The 12,971-nt window shown below is 43.4% G+C and overlaps 1 protein-coding gene across 8 annotated transcripts in view; it reads left to right on the top strand.

The window, feature by feature from the left end:
• SPEF2 (sperm flagellar 2) overlaps nt 1–12,971 on the top strand; it is a 228,601-nt gene that overhangs the window by 170,314 nt on the left and 45,316 nt on the right. For all 8 annotated transcript variants that reach the window (XM_053292083.1, XM_053292085.1, XM_053292087.1 and 5 more), the window contains 3 exons: nt 5,531–5,650; nt 7,492–7,630; nt 9,832–10,061. In XM_053292083.1, coding sequence (XP_053148058.1) covers nt 5,531–5,650; nt 7,492–7,630; nt 9,832–10,061 — 489 coding nt within the window. The remainder of the gene's footprint in view (nt 1–5,530; nt 5,651–7,491; nt 7,631–9,831; nt 10,062–12,971) is intronic.

Consider the following 12,971-nt stretch of genomic DNA (forward strand, 5'->3'; position numbering starts at 1 on the left):
AGCACAGTACCTCCAGTGACTGTTGCTGATGTCTATCTTATGTTTCTTTTTAGATTGTGAGCTAGGGTTGTGCGTTTTGTTTTTGTTTTTTCTGTTTTGTTTTTGGCCCAAATCCGAAACACCCCCATTTTGTTCTTTGTTTGAAATCAGCCAATCTGCAACATCCCAATTTTGTTCTTTGTTCGAAATTGCAAAATCCAAATCCAAAACGTTTTGGATTTTAAAAAATAGCCTTGGGGCAAAACTAGTGGGTGGGGATGGTAGTGCCCAATGGGTGGAAGATACGACCCAAATTTCAGAGGAAATGGGCAAAGGGCTGGTTTTTGGTGAATTTTTGAAGCTTAAGGTTTTTCCCTTAGGGAATAATGGAGGTTTCAGCAAAAGTATAGCTTCATGTTGGAGGGAAAGGGGTGGCCCAGAGCAAAGTAGAGTGGGTGGTAGTGCCCAGTGGGGGCAAGGAAGCTGCCAGAATTATTTCAAAGGAATTGGGCAGAGGGCTGATTTTTAAAGATTTAATGGAGTTTATGCATCTTTAAAGTTCTTCCCCATAGGGAATGATGGAGATTTCAGCAGCCTCATAACTACTCTTGGGGGGCACCAGCATGGCCCAGAGTGAGTGGTGGTGTAGAGCACATAGGGTGTCAACCACCCCCATGGGTTGCTAACCCATGGGGTACTGGTTTCTGAGATGTTTTGAGTGTAGATTCTCTGATAGCATATGAGACTGGGTTCATTGTTTGTTGTAGAAAATCTCATATGCTACCAGAGAATCTACACTCAGAACACCTTAGAAACAACAGAACCCAGCACCCCATGGGTTAGCAACCCATGGGGGTGGTTGGCACCCTATGTGCACTACACCACCACTCGCTCCCGGCTACCCCAGTGCCCCCCAAGTGGAGTTATGGATCTGCTGAAACCTCCATTATTCCCTATGGGGAAAAACCTTAAAGATGCATAAACTTCAACAATTCCTAAGAAATCAGCTCTTTGCCCTATTCCTTTGGAATCTGGGTTGCGGCAGGCACCCCTGGGAGCACTGCCACCCAACCCACTGTTTTGCCCTTCAGGCCCCCTTTCTGCCCTGAATCTGCCCCAAAGACATGTCAACTTCATAAATTCTTTAAAAATCAGTCCTTTTCCAAATTCCTTTAGAATCTGGGTGGCAGCAGGCACCCATTGGGGCACTACCACCTGACCCACTCTTCTGCCCCAAAGCCCCCTTTCTGCCCCAAATCCACCCCAAATAACATCAACATCACAAATCAACAACAGCAGAGCTTTGCAAAGAACCAGGCAGATTTCCAAAGGTCATGCATATCCACATTCCCCCCCCCCCCGGAAATGCAATTGATCTATAGAGTGAAACAACAACAATGAAATGCACACTGCCCCACTGGCCAATGAGGGTAAATGCACATGCCCCACTGGCCAATGAGGGTAAATTTTACCCTCAATTTTCCTTAAAAGGAATAAGGGGGCAATTGCCAGCAGATCAGCCCATGCTTTTGCTGGCCAATCTGCAGGCTGGAAGGGCCAGAAATTCGAACAGATGTCAAAACTCAAAATGGAGACCGAAGGAGAAAGACTTTTCTCGACTGCAAAATGGAGTTCCGAAACAGCCGAAACAACAAAACATTTTGTATCCGAAACAGGGACGTTTTGTTTTGGCTACAAAATTTTCTGTTTTGAGCATTGGGTGTTTTGTTTTGGCTACAAAACAGCTGAAATGGCCTGTTTTGTGCACAAAATGTTTTGTATCCAAAACGAAACGCACATCCCTATTGTGAGCACTTTGGGGACAGGAATCCATCTTATTTATTTATTATTTCTCTGTGTAAACTGCCTTGAGCCATTTTGGAAGGGCGGTATAGAAATCAAATAAATAAATAAAATAGTCAGGAAGGATATAGCAATGACAGTACTTGGGTACAATGTGGTCAGTGGGCAAGTGTTTAACATGACAGTTGTTCAAGTCTATGCCCCAACGACTGATGCAGAAGAAGAGGAAGTTGATGAGTTTTATGCTCAAGTTCAGTCTGAAATTGACAGAACATGCAAGCAACATGTGCTGGTATTGGTTGGAGATTGGAATGCCAAAGTTGGAAAAGGTAAGGAGGAAAACACAGTCGGCCTATATGGCCTGGGAAACAGAAATGAAGCAGGAGAATGACTTTTTAGTTTCTGCCAAGCCAGTGATCTCTTCATTGCTAACGCATTCTTCAAACAACCAAAGTGGTGCCTATACACATGGACATCACCAGATGGAGTACATAGAAATCAAATTGACTATATTATTGGTGCAAGGAGGTGGAAGAGCTCAGTTATAACAGCAAAGACATGGCCGGGGGCCACTTGTGGAACAGATCACGAACTGCTCATGTGCAAGTTCCAAGACAAGCTAAAGTGGAAAAACAAAGCTATCCAGCTTCCATGATATGATCTTGAGAATGTACCCACCATTTTCAAGGAGAATATCAGGAACTGTTTTGAAGTTCTTAACCTCATTGATAGGGAACCAGAGGAACTGTGGAATGAAATCAAATAAGTTGTTAAGGACGGATGTGAAAAGAGACTGCCAAAGACCAAGAAACAGAAGAAAGCAAAATGGATGTCAGAACAGACAGTAGAAATTGCCAAGAAGAGGAAAGAAGCCAAAGTCAAGAAAGATAAAGCCCGCAGGAAGGAACTTAATAGGGAATTTCAGAAAGCTGTTAGAAGAGACAAGGAGCAGTACTACAATGAAATCTGTAAAGATCTTGAGGATGGAAATAGACACGGAAAAACAAGGAAAATTTTCCAAAAGATTTCTGAACTCAGATGGAGGTTCCAACCTTGAATTGGTATGTTAAGAGATGCCAAAGGACAGATAGAAACTGATTCAGAGAAGATCAAACAGAAATGGAAGGAGTATACTGAAAATATGTACAGCAAGGATATCAGCATCCAAGATACTCTAGAAGTATCCCTACTTGCAAGAACCTCTAGTACGAGAAGATGAAGTTAGATCAGCACTGTGGTCATTACCAAGTTGGAAGGCTACAGGAATTGATGGAATAGCTACAGAAATATGGCAGGCAACAGAAGAAGAATCAGTCAAGGCTCTAACCAAACTATGCCAGCAAACTTGGAGAATGACACAGTGGCCAACAGATTGGAAGAGGTCAGTCTACATACCCAAACCAAAGAAAAGAGACTTAACAGATTGTGCAAACCATCACACAATATCCTTACTTTCACATGCTAGCAAAATAATGCTCAGGATCATCCAATGCAGATTAGAGCCCTACATGGAAAGGGAAATGCCGGATGTTCCAGCTGGTTTCAGAAAAGGCCGGGGAACAAGAGACATCATTGCTGATGCATGCTGGATAATTGAGAAAGCCAAAGAATACCAGAAAGAAGTCAATATATGCTTTATTGACCACAGAAAAGCCTTCGATTGCGTCGACCATGTCAAGTTGTGGAATATCCTTAGGAAAATGAGCATCCCAAAAGATCTCATTGTTCTAATCAGAAACCTATACACAGGACAGGAAGCCACAGTCCAGACGGAACATGGTGAAACAGACTGGTTCCAGATCAGCAAAGGGAGTCAGGCAAGGCTGTATACTTTCTCCCTCTTTATTCAATTTATATGCTGAACATATACTGAGAGAAGCTGGATTGGAAGAAGATGAGTGTGGTTTTTAAAGCTGGAGGCAGAAACATCAATAACCTGCACTACACTGATGACGCCACTCTGATAGCTGAGAATGTGGATGATCTGCAAGCTCTAGTAATGAAAGTCAAAGAGCACAGGGAGAAAATGGGACTACGACTAAATGTCAAGAAGACTAAACTAATGATAACGGGTACAGCAACCAGTCTAAGAATTGACAATGAAGACACTGAAGTGGTGGATGGCTTCTGCCTTTTAGGATTGACCATCAACAGTAAAGGATCCAGCAGTCAAGAAATATGCTGCAGACAAGCACATGGTAGGGTTGCAGTGAAGGCCTTGGAAAGGATATTTAGATGTTGTGACATGTCTACACCTACAAAGATTAGAATCGTTTGGACAATGGTTTTTCCCATGACACTATGGATGTGAAAGTTGGACTTTGAAAAAGCAAGATAGAAAAAGCATTGATGCTTTTGAACTTTGGTGCTGGAGAAGACTTTGGAGGACACCATGGACAGCCAGGAAAACAAACAAATGGATCATAGAACAAATCAATCCAGAATTTTCACTCGAGACACAAATGATCAGGCTCAAACCATCATACTTCAGACACATTATGCAAAGATCCAGCTCCCTTGAGAAGTCCATAATGCTGGGGAAGGTTGAAGGAAAGAGAAGAAGAGGACAACCAACAGCAAGGTGGATGAACTCAATTACGACAGCAATAAATGCACCACTGAGAGACCTTAAAGGCCAAGTTGAAGACAGATCATCCTGGAGAGAATCTATCTACAGTATGTGATCGCTAAGTGTCTCTAAGAAGCCTTTTCATTGTGAATAACGAATGCCCAGCATCTCCAGTCCAGGAACCCCAGCCAGGTTTCCTGGGTCACCTGCCCCTAAACCTTGCCCTGATTTGAAAAGATTTGTTACATTTAATTTTGAAAAGCACAGTCTAGAAAGCGAAACCTGACACTTGCTGGCATACTTGCGTGTTGTTTGCTTTGTGCCACTTGAATCTTTTGGTTTCATGCTTCATTGCCTCACTGCATTCTGCAAAACCTTGACCCACCACAAACAGAACACTGGAGAATAATTGCACACAGTTGCACAAGTGCTGATGAGACCTGCCCAGAGTGGAAGTAGTGGCAGTAAAGAACACCAGGAGGAATGAGGACTCTGAAGAACATCTGGCCTCCAGGAAGGATAGGAACATAGGAAACTGCCATATACCAAGTCAGACCATTGGTCTATCTAGCTCAGTATTGTCTTCACAGACTGAAAGCAGCTTCTGTCAGAAAGACTCCTGCCTGCAACCTTGGATAAGCCACTGCCAGTCTGTGCAGACAATTCTGAGCTAGATGGACCAATGGTATGACTCAGCGGAAGGCAACTTCCTGTGTTCCCATGACTGCCCTTTGCACTGGAGGAGAAGGCAACTCAGAAGCTATGGCAATTGAACATCAACCTGGGTGAGGAAGCCCCGCCTCTTCAGAGGCTGTCGGCATCTGGCTGCTAAGCATAGGCCCATTTCTGGCCGCGCTCTGTGTTTCCTATGGCTCCATATGTGGGCTCCATATGGCAGCAATATCAGCAAGAGAGCTGGACAGAGGAAGTCCCATCATGTTCAGTGGGACCTACCCCCTGCCCCGCCCCCCAGACAAGTGAGTGTGTACAGGACTATAGCCATTATATAACCATCAGACAGACATCTTCTGAAATACTGAAAAGTTATTTTTGCAAATGCTTGACAATATTATTTCCTTACTAATAACGGGTATTGCTACACAAGAGTAAGAGAAATGGTTCATGGTTCAAAGTTTTTACAGGCTCCATTCTGAGCAAAATATCCCCTTTTCCTTGCAGGCTCCCGCTCTCCATCTGTGGTTGAAGCAACACCACTTCCTCTCTCCCCAGAGGAATTAAAAAAGCTAGAATTGAAGCTTAAAATGAAGCATGAATATTTTACTGCACTAGAGCTTGAAGGTATTTATTAGTTACAAGGGTGATTACAAGTTTAAGGATTTCTGAAACATATTGAAAGGCCAAAAATGGCTTCCACACACGGTGGCAATATTTGCCTCAGAGAGCTGTGGACTCAATGCTTACCCATAGTCAGGGTTAACCTTGGGTCTTCCCCCTACCCCTCTTTAATTCTGGTTAAAATCCAAAACATAAGTGAAACCATTGCGTCACTTGCTGAATTTATTTTATTTTTATTTATTTAATTCATTATAACCCCTGCTAACTGGGCAAAGAGGCACCTTTTACCATGATGATTTTCTTTATTTAGCAGGGAGAGAGTAACTGGCCCTATCCACCCCCAGCACAGTACCTCCAGTGACTGTTGCTGGTGTCTATCTTATGTTTCTTTTTAGAATGTGAGCCCTTTGGGGACAGGGAGCCATCTTATTTATTTATTGTTTCTCTTTGTAAACTGCCCTGAGCCATTTTTGGAAGGGCGGTATAGAATTAATAATAATAATAATAATTTACATACCACCCTTTCCAGAACAGCTTAGGGTAGTTCACATAAAACATAAAATAAAAGCAGTTGAAATATTAATATAAAACTCATTTTTAAAACCAATTCAGTATTATTAAAGCCAGACTTCAAAGATGAGTCTTTAGGACTCTCTTCAAGGTCTCCACAGACAGTACACTGTATTTGTACAGTGCACAGGGAGCGTGTCCCATTACCTATCCCACAAGTCCTAACCCATGAGGGAGTGTATAGAAGAGACCCATGAAACCTGCTTGCATTTGTCAACTTGCAAGCAGAGACTAGGGACGCAGGGGAACTACCTTGACCATGTTTTATGCATATGCATTATACATAAAAAGCACATGTAGCACTTTACCATGATTAAAGTAAGCCATGGTTTTCATATGTAACATTTTACCATGATATAAACCATGTAAGCTGGGTACGATATTTGTCCTACCCAGTTTACCATCATGAGAACAGCCCTATTTTGTAAAACCCACTGCAAACCATGGCTTACATTAATCATGGTAAAGTGTTACATGGGACTCTTCCTACCCAGCTTCAGGGACACTTCCTACCGAGCTTCAGGAGCTCTGCACACTCCTGATTGGTACATGGTGACCAGCATCTGGTGACAGATGATGGTCATCTGTCACCAAAAACCTATGGGGGGTGATCATGTGGGAAGGTAGACGCAGACTCTGATGGTGTTTCCTCCACCCTCAATAATATGCTGGATAAAAGTGCTTGTTGGGACAGACACCCACCTCCCACACAATCACACTTCATTTATTTTGCCTACCTAGGCTTTTGCTGACAGGCAACCAAAATTAGGGAGCATGCACAGCTCCTGCAGCTGGGTAGGACAAGTGTTTACCATCACAAGTACCAGCTTAACATTTACAATCAATCTTTCATCATGACTGAGATGTACTAGTAGGGTCATTCAAAAACTGTTTTCTACCCAGGTTTGGGAGCTGTGTGTGTTCCCAGTTTTCCAGTGTGCTCCCAGTGTAAGCAAGGTAGGAGGAAAACCTTGGTAGTTTTCCTCTTACCTTGCTTTCCACACAACCGAAAATTGGGAGCACACACAGCTCCCAAACCCGGGTAGAACACAATTTGATTGTGTGAATAACCTCATAATGTTTAACCAAGATTATGAAAAACAAACCATGGTTAACTATTTAGGTCTGCATAGGGCCCTTGTTTGCACCTTTCCAGCTTAAGCAGACCCTAAACGATGCATAACCTACTGCTTGGTTATCAAACCTGTAAAGTTTTCACCAGGGTGTTTGCATTTTTATTTATTCTTATTTATTCTTAACCATCTTGTAAACAGCGGATGCTGCAAAATCTCGACTTGAGCTGCTAAAAGTTAAAGCGCTAGCCTTCACGGAAGATCTGCAATCAAAAGCAGAACTAACATACAGGAATATGGAAAAATGGCTTGGAGAGAGGTTCCTGGCTGAAATGTCTAGGTAATAAATGTTTAATTCTGATGAAGTGTTGGTACTGTCTTGCAATAGATCAGGGTTTCTCAACGTGTGGGTCCCCAGATGTTCTTGGACTTCAACTCCCATAATCCCCAGCCCCAGTGGCCTTTGGTTGGGAATTATGGGAGTTGAAGTCCAGTTACATCTGGGGACCCACACGTTGAGAATCCCTGCAATAGATGAACCTGGTGATATATAATTGGTCCAAGAAAGAGGTAAAGGAGGAATTCTAGATCAAAGGTTTGTTTTGATGGCATCATTTCTAATACAAGTATGGACCCACAACAGAATGTTTCAGAATATCCCTGATATGCAGGTGTTGCCTGAGCCTGTGCCTGAGCATGGTGACAAAACAAAAACTAGCAGAAAAGACAGGAGTATCTACTCTAACTTCGGTCTTACGTCATTTGCAGATTTTATTTGTTCTGTTTTCTGAGCATTTGGGGGGGCGGGGTGGGGGGCGGGGACTGATGCTCAGTCCCAACTCCATTTCAGAGTCCTTCCCCCTCAGAAACACAAAGCTGTGGAATGGCTGGTGAGAAAACAAAAGGGTTTCACACACCTTCCCCCTCAGAAGCAGAAGGAGCTGTGATTGTCTAAAGGGAGTGTTCTTCAAATTGAGAAATGTCTTGCTGTTTTTGTTCAAGCCCAAATTCCTCCACCCCCTTCCCACAAAGTTCCATCACCTCCACCCGCCCACAAACTGTTCAATCCCAAACCGGTTTGCCTTGGACTGGAAGTGGTCTGGCCTGCAGTTGAACCGAGTCCAGTCCGTGGTGGACCAGTTCGGCGGTTCGAGGGGCTAAGGGGAATCCAGTGAAGATTTCCCTTTACATGCAAAGGGGTGAGGGAATCCTTCTAAAGGGCAGCTGTGGAAGCAGCGAGAGGGCACCTTTAAAAGTAGATTAAGGTTCTTCTCTAAAGGAGAGGGTACCTTTAAAAATAGGTTACGGTTCTTAAGGGGGCAGCAGGGTTCCGGCCTCCACAGATGCCCGGAGGCGGGAACCATGCCGCCACGCAGATGGGTTGCTGAAGGGAGCACCGTGTGCTTGAGCTGCACCAGGGGGGCTTTCAGGAGTGGCAGCTGCCACTGGGCCAGTAAGAACTTTAATTACTTTTAAAGGTGTCCTCTCCCCCCCACCTTGCTGGCCTTTAGAAGACTTTTCAAGGATTTCTCCACCCCTTTGCTTTTAGAGAGGAATTCTCACGGGATTCCCCTTTATGAGCATAGCTCCTGATACTGGTTCGGTCGAACAGCCTGGACCAGCCAGTCAATTTGACCGAACCAGTTCATGGATCAGCTGTTCTGTTTTAATTTGACCCAAATTTGAACTGAACCACAACATTCAGTTCTTGCACACCCCTAATTTATGGTTATTGAAGAAATGTAGAATATTCCCTCATAACTGAAATCAGAAGGTTTGCTTAAGGCAACAAGATCCTGCTTGAAAGATTCGTGATGGCTTTGGATATGACAGATGCAGGAAGAACAGGAAGCACAAGTGCTTTGTACTTCCTGTGCCCCTGTTTATTAATCAGCTCTGAACTGTAAGTTCTGCATCTCCAGCTGCAGGAGAGGATATCCAGGCTCTTGATGTGGAGCCGGATTTCACACCTAACTGTGCCAGGTGGCGACAGAGAAGACGATATGAATGTACTGTTCTTGCTGAAATGGAGAAAATCAAGAATAGGAAATTGAAGGCATTTGTTCTTACTGTTCCTCCTATACCTGTGCCATATCTGACACAAGTTCCCATGTGGCGATCTGAGAAATTAGGCAGAGGTGGTATTCCAGTGGAGGTCATGACAAACTAAACAGCTGCAGAGGTTATGTCCGTTATTTACTTATGCTGTGAGCCATGGTTTTGATACAGCCAGCACTCAGAACTGGACTTAATAATCTCTTTACAATACTGGTAAAAGGGGCAGAGTTCCTGACCTTGGGCCTTGTGTATGAACACCTGTTTCCAGCATGGTCGTTTCAGTAGAAATTGGTCCTGTTTATTGCCACACTGAACACAGCTGCAGTATATACACACCAGGGAACTGATTAATAATGGCTGGAGGACCACAGATGGCTCTTCTAGATGTGTTCCTAGTACTCAAAAGTGCAAAAAGTGCCTAATTATTGTTATAGTCTTCTAATTCTCAAGAACCATATCCTTGTTTAATGCATATCTCTACAGTGTTGACAAATTAACTGAGGTTGCCCGCCACCATATTGAAGCATCTACCAAAATCCAGTATGAGCTAGTTCTAGAAGGGACAGAGTTCTACATTAATGGTGATATAAAAATATTTCCGGATCCTCTCCCTCCACCTCGTCCTCCATCTGTAGAGACTGCTACGAATGGTACCCTAACTATTGCGCAGCTTAGCACTCTTCATAAACAGTTTCTACAGGTGGCACCTAAAGGTAGGAAATTACCTTCTTTGTACTTTTGTAAAAACCAACTAGTTGCCTGTTCCAGATTTAAAGCTACTTTAAAATGGTCTATCTTCAGTCTAAATATGCATCTTGAAACGTTAAGTGTCAATTCAACCAAGGTCATATTGATGTACTTGCTGGAGAGCTGGGATTGGCTGTGACTTTCTGATGGCTGCACACTCCAGCAAACACAGACTTGCTACTACATAATGTTGAAACAGCCCTTAGAGGTTAAGTAATGTACTGTTTTGATTTGGGGCCTCTGTCTTTAAAGCTGGTTTAATTAAAGTATGTGGTTTTTCCTGGAAATATACAGCACAATATACATCCCCACCCCCATCTCTTTACTAAAACAAATTTACAATGCTAAACAACATTGATCCAAACACAAACAGCAAAACCTAATACAACAAACCCTGATTCATCAGTCCATCCAACCTCTAACATTATCTAAGGGAGGAAAACAACCATAATTTTCCTGATTGGTGTAAAGAATAAAATCTGACCAATACAGATCTAGTAATAGGTATAATTTCTTTTTAAACGAGTAAACAAGTAACCTGTTTAATTCAGAATTCTTGAAAGGATTGAAACATTAGAATTATCTAAGTGGCAGACTATTTCTCACTAGGGATGTGCAGAACATTTTGATGTTGAAACATTTCAGCTCGAAACAGGCCGTTTCAAGTGTTTCGAGGTCAAAACAAAACACCCTCTAAATAAAGGGCCCGTTTCAAGCTTGGAGCAAAACAACCCCGTTTTCGAGTTGAAATGTTTCAAACACCATTTTGGATCCTGTTTTCCCCTTCCTATTTGGTTTTCTGGCACTGGCTTTCCAATTGGCTTGTGATCTCCTTGCTTCTTGGTTGGCTTGTTAACATACAAGTCAAGTGCTGTCATGGGCAACTGTGCCTCCACTGGCTGGGAGGAGGGAGGGGGAACCCAAAAGGAGGGAGTTTCAAAATGTATAGGGACTGGGAGGCAGAGAGAGTCATTAATAGTGTGCCTCTCGTGAAGAGGATACATCAGGATGGAAGGAAGGAACAGGGACAAGAGGAGACAGTTGTCTGGGGGCCCACTGCCATGAGGGCCCTCCCAGAGGCAAGTCACATGACTGACTCCCCCAGCCGTGCACCCACCCAGGCTTCCTTCAGTTGTATTCATCCTCCGAAATTGATGTGAGTGTTAAAACCTGGAGCTACCAGAACAGCATGGCTTTCTCTAGTACCTTTAAATGACTTTCATAGTCCACAATTTACAAAACCTTTAAAAAAATAATTTAGAATGATGTTCTATTGTGGCACATAGGGGTGTGTGTGTGTGTGTGTGTGTGTGTGTGTGTGTGTGTGTGTGTGTGTGTACACACACACACACACACATATATATATGGGGCACATTTTAAAATCTTGTCTCTGGGCCCACTCCAACCTTGCTACGCCCCTGGGAAGGAAGATCTGACTTTGTGGTTTTCTCAGCACTGCGTGTAATATGCTGTGGTATTGCTGCTATAACTATCTGATTTCGCTGGATCTCAGACTGACAAAGACAGAACTTGGGTGCTGCCTTCCTTGAGCTGTGGTTTGTTTGTGAGATAGTGTGGCAAGAAATGGACAGTGGCATCTCTCTCTCTCTCTCTCTCTCTCTCTTTCTCTCTCTCTCTCTCTCTCTCTGTAAAATATTTCTTAGTGATTGCTGTGATGAGCTCCTTGTCTGGCCTTGAGACTAACTTGTGCTTCACTCACCGCTCTGGTCTGCTTTGCAATCTGCATTGCAAGGTATACTCAGTCAAAATGTGGCTGAAGTTGCTCTATTTGAGCTTATGGCAATGCTTGCTGCTAAGGGTGCTGCTGTGGCAGCTGTTGCAATGCCAGGAAGCGAGGAGTCATAATTGTGTGTGAGAGAGCAACTTGTGCCAATGATGTTACTGCAGCACAGGCACTGTGGCTGGCAGTGGATTCTGCACCAGTGATTCTTTTTTTGGCTATTTTTGGCCTGTGTTTTAAATCTGTGTTGAGAAGGACAGATTCCCTTTTACTGTGTGCTTCTGCAGTGTTTTTCACAGCAGGGTTGCAAAATGCATTGCAAATTGCAAAGCAAAACCTGTGTGCATTTCACTCTGTGAGTGCAGCTTGTACTGCCCTTAGGGAACAATGGGGAAGCTTGAAAAACCCCATTGTTCCCCATGGGTAGCGTCTCTCCATCTCTCATCCTCCTCTGTGGCCACTGCCACTACCTCTTTTCTTTTCTTTTCTCTTCTTTTCTTTTTCTGTCCTTCCTCATTTCCCTGGTGCCTGAAAAGCTAGGAAATTCAATTGGCAGCATCATAAAGACTCTGAGAAAAGTGCATTTCCCAGTATTTCATACACCATGGGATTGACTCAAGGAGAGGAGCAGGAGCAAAGGGAGAGAGAAACTCCACCATTGTTGGTGCCATCAAAGGAGCAGGCACAGCCAACAGCAAAGCAAAAGCCAGGTAAATGGGTGGTGGGAGTACTTCTCTGCCTTAAATTAGAATCTGTGAAGGCTATGGCTGTGAGTGTCGTAATACTCACCTAATTTTTATGGTGAGCTTTACAAGTGGTAGAGGCTCCTATTCTGAGCCAAGGAATTTTGAATCTTGATGATATCTTTAAATGCAAAATATCCTAAGTGATCACATAGTCACTAAGGCTGCCAGTTCGTGCTTTGCTTTAATTATGGGGCTTTTTAAAGTACAAGTGCCTCATATTAAATGCAAGCAAGGTTTAAAAGTGAGATTTGTGGTGAGAATGATGATTCCTGGAGGTCACGAGGGACACATATGTTTTGTCATAGCTGAGATCCAGGAGTCCCATTTCAAAAGTTACTTTAACTGTAGGGAATCAGAAGTGCAAGCGATTCATGTTTCTCCAAGCCACA

The sequence above is a fragment of the Hemicordylus capensis genome, chromosome 2 (assembly GCF_027244095.1).
Source record: "Hemicordylus capensis ecotype Gifberg chromosome 2, rHemCap1.1.pri, whole genome shotgun sequence".
Lineage (NCBI taxonomy): Eukaryota > Metazoa > Chordata > Lepidosauria > Squamata > Cordylidae > Hemicordylus > Hemicordylus capensis.